Source organism: Lepisosteus oculatus, chromosome 11 (assembly GCF_040954835.1).
Source record: "Lepisosteus oculatus isolate fLepOcu1 chromosome 11, fLepOcu1.hap2, whole genome shotgun sequence".
Lineage (NCBI taxonomy): Eukaryota > Metazoa > Chordata > Actinopteri > Semionotiformes > Lepisosteidae > Lepisosteus > Lepisosteus oculatus.
The window spans coordinates 9086771-9110958 of record NC_090706.1 but is presented as its reverse complement, the minus strand read 5'-3'; the positions used below and the strand labels follow the sequence as shown (position 1 = coordinate 9110958).

Sequence of the window (24188 nt, the reverse complement as noted above, 5' to 3'; positions counted from 1 at the left end):
GTGCACCTATCAATGTGCCGTAAAACTCCGCCATCATCCGCAGTCAAACCCATTCTCGTTACACACCAACACAAGCACCTACAAAAAATTCAGTGACTGTTAGATCAATGAATATTTTTAGCCGCCGGCTGGTTACAAAATGTTCATCTCCAGCCGCGCAGCTGTTTGGCAGATACCCAACAAGCAGTCCATTCCGTACACTCGGGAATCCATTTCTGTTTTCTTCGCATTTCTGTTTTGTAATTCTTGTAATTCAAGCGGTGGCAGTCAGTCTTACGGTATTGAGAAGTAGCTCATTGATTGAGCGGGAGACATGGAATCAGGATTCAAGAAATCAAGATATAATGGGAACATAGGCACAAAGTAGTGTACCGGCAGCGAAATCCTGGAGACCAAAGACTATAATGTCAATTTAAAATGCAGAGTATTAAGAGGGCAGAAAGTTTTAAAGAGCCACCAGTGACTGGCGTATTCTAGCCCTAATATATTTTTTACAAAAATAAATAGGTTATTAAGCAAATTGAAATTTAACATACAAGTATTGTATTATTCTGTTGAACCTTAATTTGAGGGATGATACCAATGCATGAAGCAGTTAGACAAATTACAAATGTCTGGAATGTAATTAAATTATATCAGGTTTTGAGTAGGGTCTGCTCTCTCCAAGTTAAACTCGTAGCGGATTGACAGCTTCCTCTGGAATAAATCGCAAGACCTGCTGGTGCGCAGCACAAAATTTTACATGAATAATTTCACATTAATAAAATCCAAGACGGCAAAGGCACGCATCACAGGAGGTTTGCTTTACAGAGTTAAGTGACCTTTTTTGTGAACCTTTATCTATTCATATATTTAAAAATGACTTTCGATCAGCTGCTGTCCGCGATCGGCGGGTTTGGGAAATACCAGAAGATTCTGTACGTTTGGATTTGCCTTCCACAGATTTTTCTTGCGTTTCACATGTTGGTGAGCGTTTTCACCGGGGCGACCCCGCCTCACCACTGCCGGGTTGCCTGGGCACACACCGCCCAGACACCGGGGAACCTCACCCGGGACTCCACCGTGAACCTCAGCGTCCCCGAGCTTGGCCGGGGGACGTCCTGCTCCGTTCCCTCTGTGGCTGCAGAGAGGGAGAGCATCCTGCGCCAGGGTGGGCTGGCGGAAAAATGGGAAAACGAGACTGCGGGACCATGCGAGTCGGGCTGGGTCTACAGCAAATACATTTTCGAGAGTACCACTGTCACAGAGGTAGGTTTTTTTTGTGCTAATGTAGGCGAAGTCAAAAAGGCAGGCTAACTGGTGCCATGGAAACGGAGACAGAGAAGTGTTTTTAGGAAAGTTCATTTCTCCATGACAACGCTCCTTTTTCTACCTATAATAATTACTCAAAGCGCTTAATCCTTAATGCTTAATACTTTTTTAATACATACAACAATTACAATATTTAAACTATAAACTAAAACATAACAACAACAGACCCACTTGGCAGTCAGTCCTTAGTTTGAATGTATTTATGTGTGGGACCGGTGATCCAGTGTTTTTCCACTTTCCAAAGACATGCTCTGATGGTATGCGCTCTGCGGACTGGAATCTCGTCCTTGGGTATAGTCCCAACCTGCACCCTTCCTAACGCATACGAATAGGTTATCGTGCTGTTGCCCCTCTCACCGAGAGTAAATGGCTGTCTGACGCTGGGTGGATAATGATGATGATAATTGCATTCTGTTTTTATGGTGCACAGCATTCTAAAGGTGAATTCAGAGTTTCTAACAGTGCTTTGGTTTCGCTACAAAAGGTGCAACTCGTAAGGTTTATGGAATATTAATTACATCCACAATTGTAACTTTCTGGACTTGTAATTTTAACATTGCAGGTTCAAATTCCAGTTGAGACACTAATGTTATACCTTTCATCCAAGTTTCGTCACCTGAATTGCTCCAGTAAAATAACCGGCGATACACATGGTTACAGATGTACAGTAAATCCCTTTGGATGAGAGGATTAGCTAAAAAAAAATAACAGTCATATTAAGTTTTTGTGTCCAGTACTAGATACAGTAAATTATTTCGACAATGACGTTTCAAATTGATTCAGTGTGTTTCCATTAACAAAAAAAACAGTTATTGAACGATTTTTTCCCTTTTCGAAATGCCAGCTTTACTAATTTCAAACACTTGTGATAATCTACGTACTGTAATACAACATGACTAAAGTTTTTTTTTTCCAATTCACAGGTTTTTATTTATCATTCTTTTTCTGCTGCCAGGCTTTTGACCAAATTTTCTGAATAAAATGTTTTCATGAAAGAGATTTTATGAATAATTACTTACTATGCGCTCACTGTTAAGAGGGGGCTTTTTCTTCTCGGGATTGAGATGAAAACTTTTCACACATGTATTCAGAATACTGTGCCCTTTAATTGCTTTGGCAGAACATGAGAAAGTTGCACATACCTCAGTCTTATTGACGGTTACCATGATAGACGTTGCTTTGGACAGTAACGTCTGGCTCAATTCAAAACATTCCAAGGGGGAAAAAATGTTAAGGAGATCAAGGTTGCAGCCGCGTAGACGCGATTCCACATGTTTTCCTATTTCTGCGAGAACTCCAATGGTCCAAAGACTGCTCTGGGATCGGAACTGAAACTAGGAATCTTGTACACAAACGAAAATCAAGCATTGAATGAACATAGGACGTACACTTCTAGAACTGCTTCAATTTGAACATTTGCAATGAAAGTGCTGAATCTTGCTATTCCGAAACCTAAAATACAAACTCAAAGATGGCAGTCGTCTACCGAAAACAGCGAAAAAGCTCTTCCAATTGCAAGGACGTTATACAAGGAGTTTGTGCAGTCAGTCAGCTTACAGTGTCTCCGAGTACATAACTTGCAGTAACAATTATCAATTCAAAACACTAAGTATGTGGCACGGTCTCTTGCTATCAGAAAATATTGAAATAATCACTCAATAATTACACAACAAACCCTTTTGTCCTGAAACAAACTACACAATCATTTAGCAGTATTTGTAGGATACAATATTCAAAGGAAGGTGTATTTTGCTAGGGACCAAGTTTGAGAGCATGCAGGTATTTCAATAAGTGTTCCCACGGCTTAAAAAACATACGGGTTAGAGTCATGGGAACTGTGTCTGGAAGGAGCCTCCTTACCATGTGGTTGAGGCTAACTCTGGGTGGATGAGTTTTTGTTCTTGTTCTTTTTAAGTAGAGCCTTTTTTTTCAGATTTAGGAAGAATTAATTTTGCACCTGGGTTCTATGCAGTTAGCTTTTACTTGACTTTTATTACTGTAGAACTTTTTATAATAGTTTTTCGACACTTCTGGTCACAGACCAAAGTTAATGAGTTACACCCTACGTACACCTATCTACATTTACTGTAACTATGCAAAAGTTTAAAAGAGATAAAGCCTTCACACAATCAACTATGCCCTAGCTGGAAGGTCATGTATACTGGTCATTTTAATATCGAGTTGCTGCAAAACAGTGGATCTACTGTAATACAAATGTGAATAGCTTTCTGTGTCACTACTACTGCGTTTTTTAGAATGTAACTTGAAAACAGGAGCTAAGGCAGTTGGATCTTGAGGATACAAATGAGTATTTTTCACTAGGTTGTGTTTTTGGAGCTGAGATGTCCTGGAATACATGCCACCAAGATTTTCTCACTAATACAAAAAAGGTATTATTCTTTTCTGCCAGTCTCTGTTTTAGAGGGTGCTCTTTTCATCGTTTTTTATTTTACTATCACTTAATGTATGGTTAAAAACATTGGCTGTGTGTGTGCGCATATGAAAAACCTGGACAGATTTGGAGTTAAATTCCAATGATACCAACGTCGTATGACATGAAAAAAACTCCAATAAGGATCTGGTTCATAGTTTGTACCAAGAATTCTCTAACCCTCAGACATTTTACAGTATGAATTGACAGTTATTAAATTTACTTACGCCTACTGAATAGCTAGCAAGTGTTGTGCATATAGTTTACTTAGGGACTTCAGTATCAAGACACCGAAGATTCATATTAGGTAACTTACTGTATTACTAAATATGATTAACTCTACTATTATTATTAACTCTACTTTCTATTTTTAATACTTTAATTGTTACTGCTTTCACATTTTTCCTGCTCTTGTATTAACTTTTTTACAGTACATTTCACAATAATCACATTTCAAAAACCCAATAGTCATGTCATAAATGAAACTCCTGCAGTACATTTCTAGCAATGTATATACAGTAGCATTGTTGAGTTGCTTCTTGGGTGGCAGAATCATCCATCCATCCATTTTCTAACCACCATCTAATTCAGGGTTGGAGGGGAGCTGGAGCCTTTCCTGCTAAGTAACGGGAGAAACACTAGTCTCTCGCAGGGCACACACAGACCAGACACTCTCACACCAGGGGCAATTTTCCAAGAAGCCAATTAACCCACCAGTATGTCTTTGGACTGTGGGAAGAAACCCACATGAACACTCCACAAAGACAGTACCCCAGTAATTGAACCCAGAGCCCCAGCACTGCAAGGCCGCAATCTTAACCATTGCACCACCTTACACCCGATTTGGTTGCTGTAACCAGCCTGAATATTATCAGCTACTCAACACTGAAACCTTGTTTTCTTAGATCTTTTTTTTGCTTACTGCTGTGTGCCATTCATTCCTATCCTGAGTATCTCAGCACAACCCAAAGAAGAGAAGTCCATTTTATCAAAGCAGGCTTCACTGACATTGGAGTGTCACCACTATTGCATCTGTTGCCTTCTCCAACACCAAATAATCACACCCTGCTGGTGACTGGCCACGACTCAAATATAACAGCATCACTGCAGCCCCACTTCACAGCTGAGGAGGCAGGAAAAAATGTTTCACCAATTAAATAAGGGAAGAACATTAGGAAAGTTAAGACAGACTGAACAAACCTGGAGTATATCAACGATATACCCTTACTCTTTCAAAGTGTGCCATGGGATATTTAATGACCAGGTGATCAGGTCCTTCATGTGAAGGACATCACTTCCTATAACACAGTTTCTCCTTCCGTTGGCCTCATTTACAGGTTACAAATTGTTCCATCAAAGTTGGCTTTTTTCCAAAGGTTGAGTGTGTTGTTTCTAACTGAAACAGGGAAACAGGCTCCCGAAGACAGTACTTTACCGCTGACCTCTCAGGGTGGTTGTCAGTTTTAATTCTATAACATTCAATAACTATCTTTACAGAGTCAGCGGGGAGCAAAAATTAAAGAAAGCACAGTGCACATAAAACTAAGTTGTTTTCTTTTTCCAAGTAATTATAGAGAAAATGACAAAAAGAAAGTGAAGTCTTTAAACTATTTTGTCTTTCAGTATTTACTAATCTAACTTCTAAAACAGGCCAAAAACCTGGTAGAAAAGACTATTTTTAAACCCTATTTGTTACCCTTGGCCTTGTGAGTAACCATGCAGACAGTTACCAAGAGGAACTGAATAAGTGCTTCTTTGTGCTGTAAATTGAGAGAAGAGGCTGCTTTAAACAGACTTTAACAGCTTCCTCTATCATGACTATGAGAGTTTGTTCTTTTATTGGTGAATGGAAAAGCATCTCACATTCTGAGGGGGAACAATGGAGTTCTTCATGGGCTTTTAGCTCCCATTTCACACTTTGTCCTCCGATACTGCTCCCACCCCTCCCAGGCACTTAAACAGACAACACCGTCTGGCCCCTTCAAAACCCCTGGGCAGTTTGGCAAAGTAATACATGATACTGTGTGTGGAAATACTAGATTCTCATCTTTGAGATCAAATGATTATATAATGGGAAAAAAGATTAAAGTGACAAGTTTAGAGTGTAGTTAGCCTTGGATAAGCTGCATGTCACTGTATTAAGGACTTTCTCATCTGTTCTGTCCTGCAGTGTTGGTTATTGCCTACCTCTGCAGAAGCAACTTGAGATATTGCAGGGAGTAACATGCTCTTAACAGATGCAGCTCAAAACAGGGGTACACATTGTACATGTGCTAGTGATAAAGGCACAAAAGAGTGTTGGTTTGTTCTTTGTTTGACTTGTGTGGTTTGTTAGAGGTGTGATGTACACCTGGCTGTAGAATGACTGCCTCAGGGCTGTGCCACATATTAAATCACCTCTATTTATTGCTCAGTATGGCAGATCTATCTCAAGAGCCCCTTTCCCCACCATCAGGCTGCACAGCTACCTCCCTTCCTGCATTTTCCCCCACCATCTTTCTTGCAGCTGGTGCTCTCAGGCTAGCATTCATCCAAGCTTCACAGCAAACACTTCTCTTTCTCTGAATGTGATTCTCAACTCAAATCACCCTGTAAATCTATCTGGTGTTTAAGACTTGGAAACAAACTTTAATTTGCTTTAAATGAGCAAATACTTACTTCAGCTGGGGTCTCAAGAGAAGAAGTAAGAATTCCATTGTACCAGTACCGGTTACATATGGCAATAAAGTTCAAGTTCAAGTTCAAATGGAGTACAGATCTGAAAATCCCATCATTCTTGGCCTGAGAAGCCTGATTTTCCTGCCTGGTTCTTTCCTTCATACAGAATGCACGTAACACAGCACATAACAGAATGTGGAGGAAATGTGATTAAATATATTTGTTTTAAATGTTTCTTTCAATGTTTTACAGCAGGGATCTGCAATCTTGGTAACCCATTGTCCCAAAGGCCTTGTAGATCAGTGATCAGGTTAAATCATCAGTGAGCAGGTACAGGTATTGTATGTAGACAGCATTAGCACCTGCTGATTAAGCAACCGCTTGGTCTAATCAACTGATTAGAAGGCCCAGTGGCTACTAGGACTGTAGCTTCCTGCTTGAGTATTGGGGTTGTAAAGTAGAATAGGGTAGCACTCTGCATATGACACTGTCCTGTGTCTCTAACAGTGGGACCTGGTGTGCGACAGAGCCAGTCTCAACAGCATTGGCTCCTCCATCTACATGCTGGGATTACTGGTGGGAGCAATCCTCTTTGGAGCCATGGCTGACAGGTACAGTACTAGTGTTCTGTGTGCAGTATATACAGAAGCATTATTCGCTTTTCATTAAACATACAGTGCCTTGCGAAAGTATTCGGCCCCCTTGAACTTTTCAACCTTTTGCCACATTTCAGGCTTCAAACATAAAGATATAAATTTTTTATTTTATGTGAAGAATCACCAACAAGTGGGACACAATTGTGAAGTGGAACGAAATCTATTGGATTTTTGAAACTTTTTTAACTAATAAAAAAATGAAAAGTGGGGCGTGCAAAATTATTCGGCCCCTTTACTTTCAGTGCAGCAAACTCACTCCAGAAGTTCAGCGAGGATCTCTGAATGATCCAATGTTGTCCTAAATGACTGATGGTGATAAATAGAATCCACCTGTGTGTAATCAAGTCTCTGTATAAATGCACCTGCTCTGTGATAGTCTCAAGGTTCTGTTGAAAGCGCAGAGAGCATCATGAAGACCAAGGAACACACCAGGCAGGTCCGTAATACTGTTGTGGAGAAGTTTAAAGCCGGATTTGGATACAAAAAGATTTCCCAAGCTTCAAACATCCCAAGGAGCACTGTGCAAGCGATCATCTTGAAATGGAAGGAGTATCAGACCACTGCAAATCTACCAAGACCTGGCCGTCCCTCTAAACTTTCAGCTCAGACAAGGAGAAGACTGATCAGAGATGCAGCCAAGAGGCCCATGATCACTCTGGAGGAACTGCAGAGAACTACAGCTGAGGTGGGAGAGTCTGTCCATAGGACAACAATCAGTCTTACACTGCACAAATCTGGCCTTTATGGAAGAGTGGCAAGAAGAAAGCCATTTCTCAAAGATATCCATAAAAAGTCTCGTCTAAAGTTTGCCACAAGCCACCTGGGAGACACCCCAAACATGTGGAAGAAGGTGCTCTGGTCAGATTAAACCAAAATCGAACTTTTTGGCCACAATGCAAAACGATATGTTTGGCGTAAAAGCAACACAGCTCATCACCCTCAACACACCATCCCCACTGTCAAACATGGTGGTGGCAGCATCATGGTTTGGGCCTGCTTTTCTTCAGCAGGGACAGGGAAGATGGTTAAATTTGAGGGGAAGATGGATGCAGCCAAATACAGGACCATTCTGGATGAAAACCTGTTGGAGTCTGCAAAAGACCTGAAACTGGGACGGAGATTTATCTTCCAACAAGACAATGATCCCAAACATACAGCAAAATCTACAAAGGAATGGTTCACAAATAAACGTATCCAGGTGTTTGAATGGCCAAGTCAAAGTCCAGACCTGAATCCAATCGAGAATCTGTGGAAAGAGCTGAAAACTGCTGTTCACAAACGCTCTCCATCCAACCTCACTGAGCTCGAGCTGTTTTGCAAGGAAGAATGGGCAAGAATTTCAGTCTCTCGATGTGCAAAACTGATAGAGACATACCCCAAGCGACTTGCAGCTGTAATCGCAGCAAAAGGTGGCTCTACAAAGTATTAACGCAAGGGGGCCGAATAATTTTGCACGCCCCACTTTTCATTTTTTTATTAGTTAAAAAAGTTTCAAAAATCCAATAGATTTCGTTCCACTTCACAATTGTGTCCCACTTGTTGGTGATTCTTCACATAAAATAAAAAATGTATATCTTTATGTTTGAAGCCTGAAATGTGGCAAAAGGTTGAAAAGTTCAAGGGGGCCGAATACTTTCGCAAGGCACTGTAATGGCAGAAAAGTAAAAGTCACTCTACCTGAGTAGAAAAAAACTATGATAGTTTGTTTATTGGTACTCACAGTGTGTCAGAAGTAGTCAAATATTTTTTTTCCATTGAATAATTGTGGCTCAACCAACTTGAGAACTTACATTTTGATATATTGAAAAGTAATTCAAACACATTGGGAGCTCATTGTACTGAGGACAGCACTGGAAGTGCTTTTAATTACCCTGCAGATCACAACCATGGAAGCTTATTGACCTGACCAAGTATTAGTAAATGTAGAAACTTTGAAAAAGCAATTTCTCACTATGAAGCCCTTTTTATGTTTTAAATCATCGATCCTGAAGATAAAATGTTTCTGTGTCCCTGTCTATACACCTACCTGGCTGTATTTGCAGGTTGTATTTACCCAAGATTTACATTGGGAAAGTGCCAGACCAATTATCCAACAATTTGCTTTAATAGATGGACAGTCCATGAACAGATCAGTGCAGGTGAGCTCAACCTGCAATTTACGTTTGTAAAATATCAACTGGTGAAGACCTGAGTCAAGTGATCCAGTTAAGCATCATGTTAAATAGCAAATGTACTGGATTTAATACCTGATAATCTGATAATCTTGCATTCCTCAAAGGTTTGGAATTGTGCACTCTTCTACCATCTCATTCTGTCTCTCTGTCCCACTCCTTGTGGCAGATATGGCCGGAGGTTTGTGATTCTTCTCTCACTGGCCCTTCAAGCCATATTTGGAGTGACCACAGCCTTTGCACCTAATTTTTACCTCTACATCTTGCTGCGGTTCATTGTGGGGACAACTATATCTGGGGTCATCATGAATGCTTTTGTCCTAGGTGAGTGACCTTGCATTATATCCAGTACACCACTACAACTAGGGTTCACATTCAGCCTACTCTATCAGAGCTCGTCTTCATTTATGAGGACAGTTGGATGATTAGTGGAGACTAGACAGAGGAGGCTAGTAGGTTAGTAGGCTAGAGAAAGACTAGATGATCACATGTGTGAACTAGATGTTCTATGTGTGTTATTTGAGTATATTACCCCAAAATAAAGTCTTTATGTTTGACTTATGGCCTCCTATACATCCAGGCTGTACATGAGCCTAATCCTTCCAGAGATGGATATATAGAATATTATTTATTGGTATACATCCATCCATCCATTTTCTAATTCCTTTATCCAGTACAGAGTTGTGGGAGAGCTGGAGTTTATTCTGGCAAGCAACAGGCACAAGGCAGATTTGTGCCCTGAACAGGACACCAGATAATCATAGGACATACACAGACACAAACACTTTCATACCAGGGCCAATTTTCCTAAAAGCCAAAGGAAACTTCATCAGCTTCCCGTGTGCGTGCACACAAAGTTCACAGTTTCCTAATAAATTTGTATTTGACGTTTTCCTTAAGCATTTTAAAACAATTCTTCATTTATAATATGATATTATAATAATATAATATTAGACCAAAAAGAAAGCATTAAACAAAGGAAGTTTTGAAATATTAAAGAAACAGTTTGTAAGCTGTAAAATGAAATCCAGGAGGTAAGCAAATCTTATCAAAGTGATAAGAATAATCTCACTCTCAAAATCTGTGATTGCAGAACATTCTGTACATTACTTATGAAGATTTACTATTACTGACCCCAATACACTTTACTGCATTTTTAACCACATGTCCAAGCTGAGAGTTCAAACAGTGCTCACTTTATAATATTCTGTATAGTACCAATATCAAACCAGTGTTTCACAGATCTCTCGAGTCCATATCTCAGCTCTTAGAGGACCCAAATAAGCATCGGGTGATATATCTCTCATTATTTTCCTTCAGTGAGAGAGCTGAAATTCCACTCACCTCAGCAACAGTTTCCCTGACAACCAGGAGACGCCCTGGCGATTTGTGACTCACCAAGCTGGCCCATTGTTAAATCCTCACAGGGATTCAAAACAGAAACACATGACAAAACACAATATAAGCTCTTTTTAAGCAAACAGAAATACTCTGTAGAACACAACATGTCCTTTTCTCAGAGATCTCCTGGCAGAAATCTCAAATGTGTTTAATCATGATGTATCTACAGTTGTTATTGCATTTTAACTTCTACAAGATAGTTGTTCTCCAGTCACATGGTCTAGATGGCAATGCAATGTTGTTTCCTTATTTATGTAAGAAACAGTTTTGTATGGATGAGTTGATGTTCACATGAATGGCATAAATCACCTTTTGAAAATAACCTGTAAACTATGAAATTACACCTGTATTGAAAGATGTAGACAACCTAACTCCTATTGTGGTTCTCTTCCACCATCTAGAAATATGGAAGACTTCTAGGTCAGACATTCACAATTAGAAACTCCTATTAATGCTATTGATGCCCCCAACCAGCTTCTTAATTATTTAATTGATAATTAGCTGGATGAATAGCAGCATTAAAGAGCTGGTTGCATCAAAGTTCTGCAGTGGAGTGGATTGGAATAGCCACAGGCTGAGTAACCTATAGTCCCGTGGAATTCTTCACCTGCTGCCTTTTCTCGGTAGTGACGTAATAGTACTCTCTTATGAAATCTCTTACTGATTTTTCTGAAAGCAGATATTTTCCATTCTGTTTTAACCCAGGAATGTTCTCAGATGGGGCTCCATGTGAAAGATTTCATCAATATGGCTCCTCTTTGGAACATCTTGAATTACATTATTTGACAACGACGGCTTCAGCTTATCATATAATAACCTATATACTGTGATATTAACTCCCCCTTTCTCTACAGGTACTGAATGGACTTGCACTCAGAGGCGTATGTTGGCCGGGATCATCACTGATTATTTCTTTGGATTTGGCTACATGCTCTTGGCAGGGGTCGCCTACTTAATAAGGGACTGGCGCAAACTGCAGCTGGCCATCTCAGCGCCTGGCTTCCTGTTCATTTTCTACATCTGGTATACCAATCTATTGAGAGATGGTGAATCAATGTGTTTAATACCATGTATGGTGGATTTACATATTCACAGGACATATCAAGAGAACATGACTGCTGATCCTGGTATAGAGTTGAAACTCCAGCTCAGGCTATATGAATTTCCAAGTCTAATTTGGCCAAGGATTTCCTTACTTTTAAGGAGAAAAACAATGCAATTTCAGTGACAGTTGATGTGAGCTTATTTGGGAAGCGTTTTGGGATCCTTTGGAATTTAAATTCACACTATTGTGAGTCGTAATGCTCTTCTAAAAGTACTCCATGAAGCTTTATGAAGAATTTCTAGTTGTGCGACAGTTTGAAGGGATCACTTACTGGAACATGTTGCACCACTAGACACGGTAGGGTGATTATCTGAAATAAACTGTGGTACCAGTGTTACCCTGAGCTTAGTGCATACTGTACCAGCTTGAACACATTTGCTTAGTTACAGTATATTATTGTTGAACTGGGGTCATTCTTATGGTTTCTATATTGCATTTACCTTGTTGTGGAAGAATAATGTTTGGACTATCCTAGACATGGCAAGATATTCCTGGTTTCTTCAGGGTTCTGCCCAAATCAGCCCGTTGGCTCCTGGCCAACAACCGCCGAGCAGAAGCTTTTGATCTCCTGAGAAGAGCTGCATCCATCAATGGTCGGGCACTCCCTCCTGGAGCTGAGGTACTGTACACACAGCCTAGGGCTCCTGCAGAGACAAGAAGGCTATTCAGCCAAAGTACTGCACACTCTAGAGCAGGGGTCTCTTAACACATGTTCCTGGAAAAACCCCTGTCCACAGTGTTTATAGCCAGCCTTTAAATCAATACTGGATTAACAACTATGCAATTTAACTATGATCAGGTAAACAGGTGCTGTGTTCAATAAGAGATCATTTAGACCAAAAATCAGAAACTCCTTTTGCTTTCAAAGACCAGCATTCCCTTCATTAAAACAATAACTTTCTTAATTAATCAATTGCTTAAACACGTGTCCTCAATCTTTAAATAATGGGTGATTTAGGATGACCTGTTAAAAATAACTGGATTGGCCTCTCCAGGATCAGAGTTGGAGACCCAGCTCTAGAGTATGTGTTATAATTATTCTGACCGATCTAATCTTACAAGATACAGTGCACAGTCAAATGGCTGCTATAAAGAAAGTTGGTGTGTCTTGTGCAGTACTAATACTCAGAAAAGACCTTGTATGTTTTAAGCATAGTCCAATTGGTGATGTCATTGTGGGGCCTGTTAAGTTTATCACCTCCAACTTCAGTTTCTGCAAGCGGGGTATCTAATTAAGTCAATGGTTTGTGTTCCTTCTCTTTTATTTATTCTTCAACAGCCTGAACAGAACCCTCCTTGAACTGGTGCTGATATTTCTAAATTAAGCTGTGCACAATAAATGTCTCACACAAGCAACACATGTGTAGGCAGGCAGTTCCAGTCCTTATAAAAACTGGAGCATGTCTCCAGTGAAAGGCAGCTGTGTGAACAACTGGCTGCCTTTCAGGCTTCTGTTCATTCAGTTTTCTACTTCTTCTCTAGCCTCCAACATTAAATCAAAGATAAGGATATACAATATATCCTGATCTTACTGGGATTTTGTTCACATGCCAACAGCCATATCACTCCACGACTCACGACTGGCAACCCACTGAAGCTAAGCAGGTGTGAGCCTGTCAGTACCCGGATGGGACACCTCCTGGGAAAAAGGGGGCTTTTAATGGGGCCAGCAGGGGGTGCTCATCCTGCAGTCTGTGTGGGTCCCAATGCCCCAGTAAAGTGACAGAGACACTATACTGTAAAAAGGCACCGTCCTTTGGATGAGATGTAAAACCGAGGTCCTGACTCTCGGTTATTAAAAATGCCAGAACGTCTCTCAAAAAGAGTAGGGGTATCCTGGCCAAATTTCCCCCTGGCCTTTACCAGTCATGTCCACCTAATAATCCCCATCTCTGACCTGGCTTCATCGCTCTGTTCTCCTCCTCACTGAGAGCTGATGTGTGGTGAGCATTCTGGCGCACTATAGCTGCCATCACATCATCCAAGTGGGATCTGTGGGATTTGTGGTGGTGGAGAGGAGTCCCCATTACCCGTAAAGCACTTTGAGTGGAGTGTCCAGAAAAGTGACATATAAGTGTGCATACCAAATACTGTATGTACTCATATTCATTTTTTAAACAATAATGAATTTGAATAGCAGATTGTTCTTATAAGGTTCTTCACAGTGGTGAAGTGGTTAGCATTACACTGGGGCCCTGGATTAAAGTTCAGATCTGGGGTGTTGTAAATTCTTCTCTTGGTTGTGTAGGTTTCCTCTCAGAGTCCAAAAACATACTATAAGTTAATTAGCTTCAGAGAGAATTGGCCCCACTGTGAGTGTGCCTGTGTCTCTGTGCCCTCATTCTCTACTTTTCCAGAAAAGCTTATGTGAGAATTTCAGAGAGCTTGCTGTAAACATGCTAATGATCCAAAGTGCAGTGCATCTTAAAAGGCAAACAGCTCTAAAGCCAAGGTCCAAGAATTCCCTGTTACTCATGTGTGGATACTGGGGTTTAAGTGCAGTTGATTAACAACTGGTGATTGGAAAGTGGAAAGGTAGAAAACAGAGAACTAATCCTTGATTTCAGATCAAATGAAAACTAATCATGAGGCTATGACAAGGCTTAGGAGGTGAGACATCTATCTGGTTTTATCTTGCCATGATGTTTGATCCAATAAATTTCACCAACATCTAGATAAACTTTCCCAAGACTCCAGAAGATTGATCTGAGTGCACAGAAAAGTGTGGTAATAGGCCCTTGCACCAAACATTCTTTTTTATGAAGTTGTAACTCCTGTCTTTAATTTAAGAGCACAAATTCTGTTGGAATGGGCCTGCTTCTAGATTTTTCGGGGTGATAACTTGTTTCTCCTAAACCCAGACATGACAATAATGGGTGTATATTTATATAGATGCTTTCATCACAGGAATCTCTAAAGTGTTGTATAAACATCAGCTGGGGATCATTGAATGAAAAGAACAACTATCCTGAAAAAATATAATTCCAAACTTTTTAATTGTGGCTTTCTGTTTGACAGAGGCCAACTGCCTCAACCTTCTATGAAGTACTGTAGTCACGTTTGTGGAATTTACAGTTGGCAAATGGGATGAAGGTTTGATTTAATCTGGAGCTTGGACCAATGCCTGAGACACACGCACTAAAAACAGTTTCTGTAATCAGGCGGAAAAATGTGAGACCCCAGAAAGTCAGGAACGCCCCCACACTGCAATGGATCTGCTACGCACACCCCAGATGAGGAAGAGGTCTCTAATTTTGTTCTACCTGTGGTAAGGTGCTGCCATTCCTTCCTGGGATTAATTGGCTTTTGGTTAAATAGATTTAATGTGCCAGGTACAGCAGTGTACAAAGTCACCAGGTACTGTTTGTGTGTCAGGGAACAGAATACAGTGAGCTATACTGTAGTAAGCTTAATAACTAAGAGATGATCCAGATCAATATTTGTGAAAACATGTCTTTAGTATTTTTTCCTTTGTAGTGGTGAGAGATCAGAGCAGCCTGGTGATGCCTAAACATATAATTATGGGATTAAAAGATTTCTGCATTAGACAATGGTCTGTTAAAGAAACATTAACTTCTTTCTCCCTTGTATTGTTACTCATTACACAGATACTGAAAACAAGACCACATTTCTGATAATCCGATGAGAAACATTTTGGTAATGTTCAACAAAGGTCTATAAAAGGTTCCTACAGAATAAAGAACATGTTTCTTCATAACTGTTAGTCTAAGGTGTACAGTATAAATGACGGCTTCATTACACTGAAGTAATCATCACTATCTCAAAATTACGAGATAATTAGTTATTTTGGAGATAAGGGGGTGATTTTTTTTCCATTGGTGGCATCAATGCATTTTCATCCAATTTGTATATGTGAATTATTTTGATTATAAATCCACCCAATTATAATCGCCACACAGAGAAGGATGGATTACAAACATGCACCTTTGACCCAGCCAAATTGAACTATTCATCACGTGATATACTGACGAGCCTCAGTCCTACTGTTGCTCCACAGTTTAGGGAAGTCCAGTTCCAGTGAGTTAATGACTAAACCAGGCACTAGCTTGTGATGTCTGGACCATAGGAGCTCAGTCTGCGTTTAGAGCTATCCCCTTTGCTTACTGAGCCACTCATGAACCCATACAGATGTAGACTTGTTTTTTTGCGACAGTCCAGTTTTGCAGAACTTTAGCACTTGCATGTCTCAAATATGATGTGAACTGTTCATTATGTGCATTTTCTGCAGGTACCACCTCCCTTCAAATTAAACACTGATTTGACTTGTGTCAACCCTGTACTCACCAGTGGAGCCTGTGATAATGTGGTGTGATGGTGATGTTTTTGTAGGTTTGTGAATGTTCTGGTGTACTATGGCCTGTCTCTGGGGATTTCAGACCTGGGGGTGGACATCTACTTGACACAGTTCATATTCGGCTTGGTGGAAATCCCCGCACGCTCGCTGGTGCTGCTCTTCTTACCCTGGACGCGCAGACTTCCACAGAGTGCTTTCCTGGCCATTGGTGGCCTGGCCTGCCTCCTCACCCTCGCTGTCCCTCTAGGTACATCTGTCCAAGCTGCTTCTCTTCCACCAGTGGTTCCATCATGATGTGTCAGCTCTAGGAGCCCTTCACCAGTCCAGGTCTTTTAGCCACTCAACACCAGCATCTCACATTCCATCTTCCGAGCTTTATCTAGCTGCTTGTAACGAATTTATTTGAGACTTATATCCATAGGGGTGATAGGGTGATACACTAAAAGCATGAAGGGTACTCAAATAGAACCAGTACGTCACATTATGCCATCTCATTTTTCTGCATAATATTTTTTGCAAGGAAACCTTTCATACTTGACTTTGGTTCATTTCCTTTCCAGAGAAATCAAGTGCTTTAAAAGGAAAAATATAACCCGTTTGCTGCACAGTAAAGGCATTGAACCCTTCATAACAGTCTGTTTGAGTAGGATCATTTTGGCCTTTTCATTGGCAGAAGCTGAAATTTGACCTGCACAGCAGGGAAAGCATTCAATCCAACCCATGCTGAGCAGACTTACAGAAATTCCCACATTCCAAGCAACAGGAGGCTGAGGTTTGGCGCCTTAGTAGACACTGAACCTGCTTTCAGTTTATAGATGTGGCTGTAAATAAGATAGTGGGTCTTTGATTTTGACAGTGTGAAAGCACAAGAAGCAAGTTTACGCAGATGTTTTTTAAATGCTAAAGAGCATAAATCTAATGGCTGTTGAAAAGTAAAAATGCTTGCATCTTAAATGGTTATTTTTTTCCATCTGTTCTACCATCTTATGGTTTTGCATGCGATGGCTTATTTTACTTTAATACTTTACGTCCTTCAATGTGAAGTTAAAACCAGACACTTTTACCTGTCCACTTACTGAAAAAGCCGTGCTTTACCAAAGAATGCAAGTTAATCCCACGAATATGTTCATCTTAAAATGAACTAGAACATGACTTTCGTTTGATGTTGTTCTATAGTCAGTACTCGTATTGAACTGCACAATTACAAATTTCACAGATAGCCTTGTAATATACAGGAATGGAGACAAATCTGTTTCTGAGCCTGCTGCAGTGTTTATAATTGTTAGATTGAATTTGTTTCCTGTTTGCAGAGGCTGTATCATGCTTTGCCTCTGCTGCACAAACCTTTCATCCTTTGTGTTTACAGCTTTTGCTATCTCTTTGCAAGCTAGTTTTTTCAGAATAATTGTCATTTGACTTTTAAGGTGATCAAGCTTATGATTTTCCACCGATTCAGTGCCTTCACAGAAAAAAAGCGGCAGCCCTAAAAATAATGCGTTAGTGTCCGTTATCCATAATTCCTGAGTATATAGGATATGAATGGATCTTGGTTTTTGATGATGGCTACTCAACTGGTGCTGGTTGTGTCACTATTCTAAAAAAACAACTCCTGCTACTCTAATTGAACTGTTTAACAATCTTACCCCCTTATATTTCAGAAAAATTGTAAGGCTGCAGAGGAGAAAAATGATTAATTGTCTGCCCTGGGTTCAACAGGGCTTCAACACAAACATCATACAACACACATGGAAATCTCATGAAAACACTGTCCACCTATTCACACTCATTCATGTGGCACAGACTAGACCAATGTTTTGTTCAGAAACTCATCAATTCCATGTTAAATCTCACCCCAGGGTCATCCACTGCACTTGAAAATGCAATTAACAGGAGTACAGACATGCAGATTGTATCTCTAACATTATATCAGAGAAATCTAACATTTATAAAGGTGTTATTCTGCCAAGGCACTGTGATGTAATTCCTATACGTGGTATGAATAAATACATTATCATACAAGGTAGGATGTTAAAGTACAGTATACAGTATGTCTGTTATAGATGATTACCTTTAATAATGCCTTTTCTCTACATAGATATGCCCAATGTGCTCACTGGTCTTGCTATGGTGGGAAAGTTTGGTATAACAGCCTCCTTCGCCATTGTGTATGTTTACTCAGCGGAGATCTTCCCTACAGTAGTTCGGTAAGATCCTGATGAGTTACTGTACACGGTCTCTCACACTGGCATTTCAAGAAACTTTTCAAGAAACTCATAGCTCCATACAATGACACACATGTAAAATAATTTAACAATAACAATTTGGGCAGTGAGAGCCATAGACACTGCTACATACAAGAACCGGTAGCTCACTGTGTGGAGCACGGTCTTCAATAGAGTAAGAAGGCCTGAATCGTCATCCTGTACTGTATCTCCAAGTAAGAGCGGACAAGACTCATGCAATAAATACTGAAGGTAACTTTCAGCTAGACCATTCACAGTGTGTGAGCAGAGGACTTGGGAATCAGTACAATTTACAGAGGACGAGTGTTACAAGCAGAGGAAGCTGAGCTGTCTGTTAGTAAACTAACCGGATAAAACCCTTTATTATACCTGTCTGATTCTTATGCAATAAAGGCACACATTTATTTCCAGATACAGCAAAGGCTTAAACCAAGTAATAGATTACACAAATTGAAAAAAAACACTGTTATGCGCCTAGCATGCTCTTCAGATGACAACAAATAGTTAAGACACAGCACCTGAAACAACATTTGATTCGCCCAGCACAACATAACCACAAACCTGTCACAGTTGAGCTTAACCCGACAACAATTTGTTACCACTATCATTTAAAAGTAAAGTAAAAGGGCATCTTCATTTATTATTTAAAGTTCCTATCAGTAAGAAGGCTGGTGTTGTTTGTGGTAATATAACAATTTACAAGTAGAAATTCATCATTTCAGCATTCACCATCTATAGGGCGATGTGCGGATTATATCATAACGAGTTTGGAAAGCTGGGAATGCTGCTTATATAATGTAAGCGGGTATGGCATGTCAAACATTTTCTCTTTCCAACTTTAGGTACTGTTAAATTCAGATCTAATCTGCATAATATTGAATTTGCAGAGAGAATAGTTTAAAAGTTTTCACCAAGTGAATCTACATTTCCAAATTTTTAGTGTGATTTTTTTAGTGCACAATTAAGGATTACAATCCAGGGTTTTCTCAAGGTCAAGTTAATTATCCATTGCTATCCAAGCATGTTTTTGAAATGCAAATAAGTTTCTAAAGAGACTACAAGATGAGGAAGACTTCAGGCAGTAGTTAATTCTGGAATTAATTCACAGATAATAGGTTTATTTTGGAAGTTAAAGAAGAGAAGGACTATATATCGACAGATTTTCAACACAGACACCATTTTTATGTGAAATATCTGTTCTGTTAATTATATACATACACAGAAGCATAGACAGAAGAAATAATCTTTGCAATGCAGGAGAATATGGGTGAAATGGACATTACACATTAATAGATTAAATTAAATTTGAGCAAATACACTATCATATTGAAATGCCACAATTTAATTGGCTCTCAGACCATAGTGCCTCAAGGCTTAAAAATATTTTTAGTTTCTAAACTGACACCTAAATTTAAATACTCTACAGCAGCACACATCATGTACAACAAGCAAAATGCTGACCATAGCACAGTGAAAGGACTTAGCGAGAGTAAAGCTAAAGTGTAATTTAAGTAATTATAAATCTAAATTACATGTGAAAGGGTTTGGTGAGATAATAGGGGTTTTAAAACAGTATTTTAAATTGCTGACAATTGGTATCTCTCTAATGGATTCAGACAGAGTTCTACTGCATGTTGATGCTCTGCAGCCTCTTCAGATGTGTCATATCATAGCACAAAACGGTCTTTATGGGAATTGCACAGAAACATTTGCTTCCTTTTCGTCTTGTTTTCTCTCCCCAGCAAACGTTTCCACAATCTGTCGATTGCAGGAGCGTTTACCAGCTAACACTATGATTTCTTAACTTTTGTCATCTGAGATTTCCATCCCAGCCTTCATGGTATTCACCATATTTTCAGAACTTTTCAACTAAATGACTACCTACTCATAAAGACCCTGAGGCAGTCTCTCTAATGGGTTACTTGACACTGTAAAATATCTGTATAATATTGTGTTAGGAAAAATTAGAGTTCTACACATTGTATTCATATTTAATGTACAATTTGCATACGATACTGTTTTCCCATTCCCATAATTTTCAATACCATATGTTTAATTCCTCCAACTTAACTACACACAATATTAATTATAATTTAATATAAACAAACTGTGCATGTGATTTACAAGGAATTCGATTTTAAGTTCTCAAATGCAGTTTTCTGCGACAGTCGTGTCTTCACACAGCGAACAAAACCATCAACCTATCTCTGAAGGGCAGGGTACCTCACAAAGCTAGTTGACTGCAAAGTTAAGAATGCCAGGATCGGTGAGGTAACGTGCTGCGTATTGGTCCACAGGCAGACTGGCATTGGCATGTCGTCAATGTTTGCCCGGTTAGGAGGTGTCATGGCACCAATGATTGGTCTCCTGCGTCGCTACAACCAGACTGTTCCCATGCTCATCTTCGGTGCCACACCCCTGGTGGGGGCAGCTCTTGCACTGCTGCTGCCTGAGACAGCCAATCAGCCGCTACCCGACACCATTGCCGAAGCAGAGGGCTGGGAAGAGAGGTGAGTTTGCTGGGATACATTTCTGCCACGGTATTTATGTCTGCACAGGAGAGATGGCTTCTGGCTTCTCTTGCTAATCAACAGCTCTTTGCACTGATAACCTCATCAAGGTATTACAGGTTGGTGGATCTATATCCATTACACAGTACTTGGTTGTACCAATGGCTCCTAGCTGGCATCTTAGAGATCTTTGCAAGCTTGACTGTCATCACAATGCAACTATGCGCATCCACATTACTGCAGTAATGCATTGTAGAATAACGGTTCTCTTCAAGATAGAGAGCACAGGGCATACTAAGCAGTGAGAAACTGCAAGTAAAAGGTTCAGAGGAGACCTTAGCTAGAACACCAGAATTAATGCCCCAGCTTTTATGAACACTGCCATGTGGTCTTTAATGACCAAGTAGATAGGACCAGCAGCAGCCTGGATTGCCCCTCCCACGTCCAATCATGTTTCACTTGAACGATGTGATAGATCAAAGGTGATTCTGCTGATGCTAAAATTACAGAAGGTAAAAGTGTAGAATTTAAGACTCTTAACATGAAATAAACAGATCTCAGTCACAATCATCCCAGCATCTCACTAGGAGTAATTAGAACTCCTAATTATTCCTAGTAAAAGTTCACAGTTAATCACCTTGCAGAAGTCTCTACATTTGCTGTACTGTTTGATCAGCAATGAGTCAGTGTTATAATGTGGAATCAGCATAATAATGTAGAAGATTCTACTCAAATCAAAAATAGTTTGAGTGCTTTATTAGCAAATCCAGTAATTACAGTACTTTATGCAGCTCATATTTGTGTATATTTTTTTTATCAGTTCACCTACTTTAAAAGCTGCATTTAGACATCATTCCTGTGTATTTCTTTAACATGAGCCATGTTAACAGTGAAATGAACTGCAGTAAGTGTGTGGCTTAGCTTTTAAAGCTGATGTTTCACTTTGAAATATCATGTCGGCGATAGAAATTTCAAAGGTTTTTGTTAAACCAATAACAAGGGCATGAATAAAATCAATTTAAAAATTGGTGCAGTTTTAATTTTCAGTCAGTAACAAATGGCCTGATAACTGATATCTGAGGAATATTTTCCCTTTTGCATAATTAGAAATGCTATACAACTGAAACAGGCACCAATCTCTGTGCACCAGTTAATCCTTAGTCATAACCCATTCACAGCCAATTCACATAAGCTTATCATCACAGAGCAAAGAATGTCTCTCACAGCTCCTGATGTATTCTCTTCCTATAGGCCGGTTCCGTCTCACATTCTTCTGACTTTGTGCTTTTAGCAGCCGATCAAAATCGGGAAGCCAAGAAAACACATTCCACGATCGTTCTGTGGATGGCACTGGGATCGTCAGAAGCCAATCACAGACTGGCCTGATGAGTAGCAAAGTGGAACGGGGCCTTGAGCTGCAATCCTTTGTGCCAGAAGCATGACAAAAGGCTTGCTTGACGTGTTGCAAGACATGTCTTAATGTAGAGCCCAACCTCAACACAAGGTATCTTCTCAGGATCTCACCAGAAAAAACACATTCATGGGTGTTTCCATGATCTCGCTTCAGTGCCATAACTCAGTATACCAAGGCAATAATCGGTGCAACACTGCTATCTTTCTATGTTGTAGATCTTGTCTCAGGGCTTTGTAGCAGTTCATTAATAAGATCAAAGGAGAATAAGTCACTTTTGGTTATCTTTTGAAGCACATTCTATAAGGCATGCATTACTGGAAAGTAATTAGTCCTATTTTCAGAAGAGTTGTGGCAAATAAACTTCAATCCTACGTTGTGGAGGAAGTCTCTAGTCCTGAATAACCACCTGTCCTGTATGGTGCAGGATCAGACCAAACCAGGTCATCAAAGCAAAAACGCTGGACTTCTCAGATTGGGGTATTAAACGTGTGCCTATGGAGAACAACTACACTTCATCATTGCTTTTGAGGTCCATCTGAAGGACTTTTTTTTAGTCACAGATGTGCACAAACACATTTAATCAAAAATTACTGCAGAAACATGAAAAAAAAAAACCCCAAAAAATCACAGGTCCACTGCTGTTTTTAGAAGAAATTGTGAAAGGATCACTGGGTCCTTGTGTATTCTATAAGACTAGTAGAGTTTAGGAATCACGTCTAAATGTTAAAATATCCATTGACATAATTAAGAAACTATGTACACAATGGTTAACTGATGTATTTTGCCACAAGTTTAAAAGAAATCAGTGGATTGGTGGTCTACAAATACATTTTCAAATTATCAAGTGCGTGGAACACATTGCATTTCTGAGGTTACAAGTTGCAAGAAAAGTATACTGCCTTTTTTATTACACTCAGTTTTAAATTTTCACAATTGAGCAAACTGGATGGCCTCTTCTCATGTGTAACTTTTATTCTATCATGTTGATTCTGTATTTAGTACTGATCCTATTAGTACTATAGTTTAAAAGATGTTTATTTTCCCATGCTTTAATTAGCTGATTGTCACACATCCTGTGGAATGCATTCGGTGTGATTCCTTGTGCCAACTATCACTTCTACCTCCACTGCTCTGAGAACATGACTCAATGGTGATGGTCAAGGACTGTGCATGGCCTTGTTTCAATTTACATGGCCAGGCATTGAGACAACACACTGGAAAACTGACAAACCCCCAGCACACCTCCACAAGTTTGCAAAAGGGTTGTGGAGAATATGAATGTTAAATTAATCTAGGTGGAACCATCAGTATTAAATGTTCAAATTTGATGGAACACACAAAAACATGAAAATACAAATGACAACTACTTTGAGTAGGATGGTTCATAGCTGTCAGGCCAGCCTGCAACTGGTACTGTTCAGAATTACAGTATTCTCCTATGCAGAGTTTGTAATTTGTTTTCTACCATTTTTCTAAATGTTAATGCTAGAGAGTTTTTACTAAATGTTACGATTACTAAACTAATAATTTGCGCAGCTGTTTTTAAAAGTCATTAAGCAATTGATTCACTTCCATTTAAAACAAAGCTTGGCTAGAGCGCAAACCATATGGAAGCACGGGCTGAGGTGGAGTATCCCTTAATCAATTGTATGTCAGGCGCTATAATGCTGGGGCGACTGTTCAGATCAGATTTGGATATCTTGTAGCGTTTCCACTCGCATGCTCCTCTGTAGCATAAAACAAGCTACAGCAGTCATGTTATGTTTCTTTGTTTGAATGAAGAATGATGTTGTATGAAAGCTGTAAATAAAAGCATATCCACAGTTTTGTAATTGATTCTTTGGCATCCTTTAAAGTGTTCGTTGTCTACTGGTTTGAACTAATCTACGTTGCACATAAACTCAAGAACTGCCAAAGAATTAACACGTTATTGTAAAATATTACAATGACAGAACTTGCCTTGGCTTTGATCA

The 24188-nt window shown here is 39.7% G+C and overlaps 1 protein-coding gene across 2 annotated transcripts; it reads left to right on the top strand.

Annotated features, from left to right (window-relative positions):
• Window positions 1-24076, top strand: LOC102687831 (solute carrier family 22 member 13). Of its 2 annotated transcripts, none has more exons than XM_015348575.2 (10): window positions 1-1248; window positions 6908-7011; window positions 9397-9551; window positions 11483-11651; window positions 12238-12352; window positions 14895-15001; window positions 16084-16295; window positions 18144-18252; window positions 20589-20801; window positions 22053-22185. In XM_015348575.2, exons 1-10 carry the CDS (start codon window positions 859-861, stop codon window positions 22090-22092), a joined length of 1614 nt encoding a protein of 537 aa, XP_015204061.1. In that variant the 5' UTR covers window positions 1-858; the 3' UTR covers window positions 22093-22185. The 2 variants fall into 2 exon arrangements, with proteins under 2 accessions (XP_015204061.1, XP_015204060.1); XM_015348574.2 differs by having other exon boundaries at window positions 6-1248; window positions 22093-24076.
• The last annotated feature ends 112 nt before the right edge of the window (window positions 24077-24188 follow it).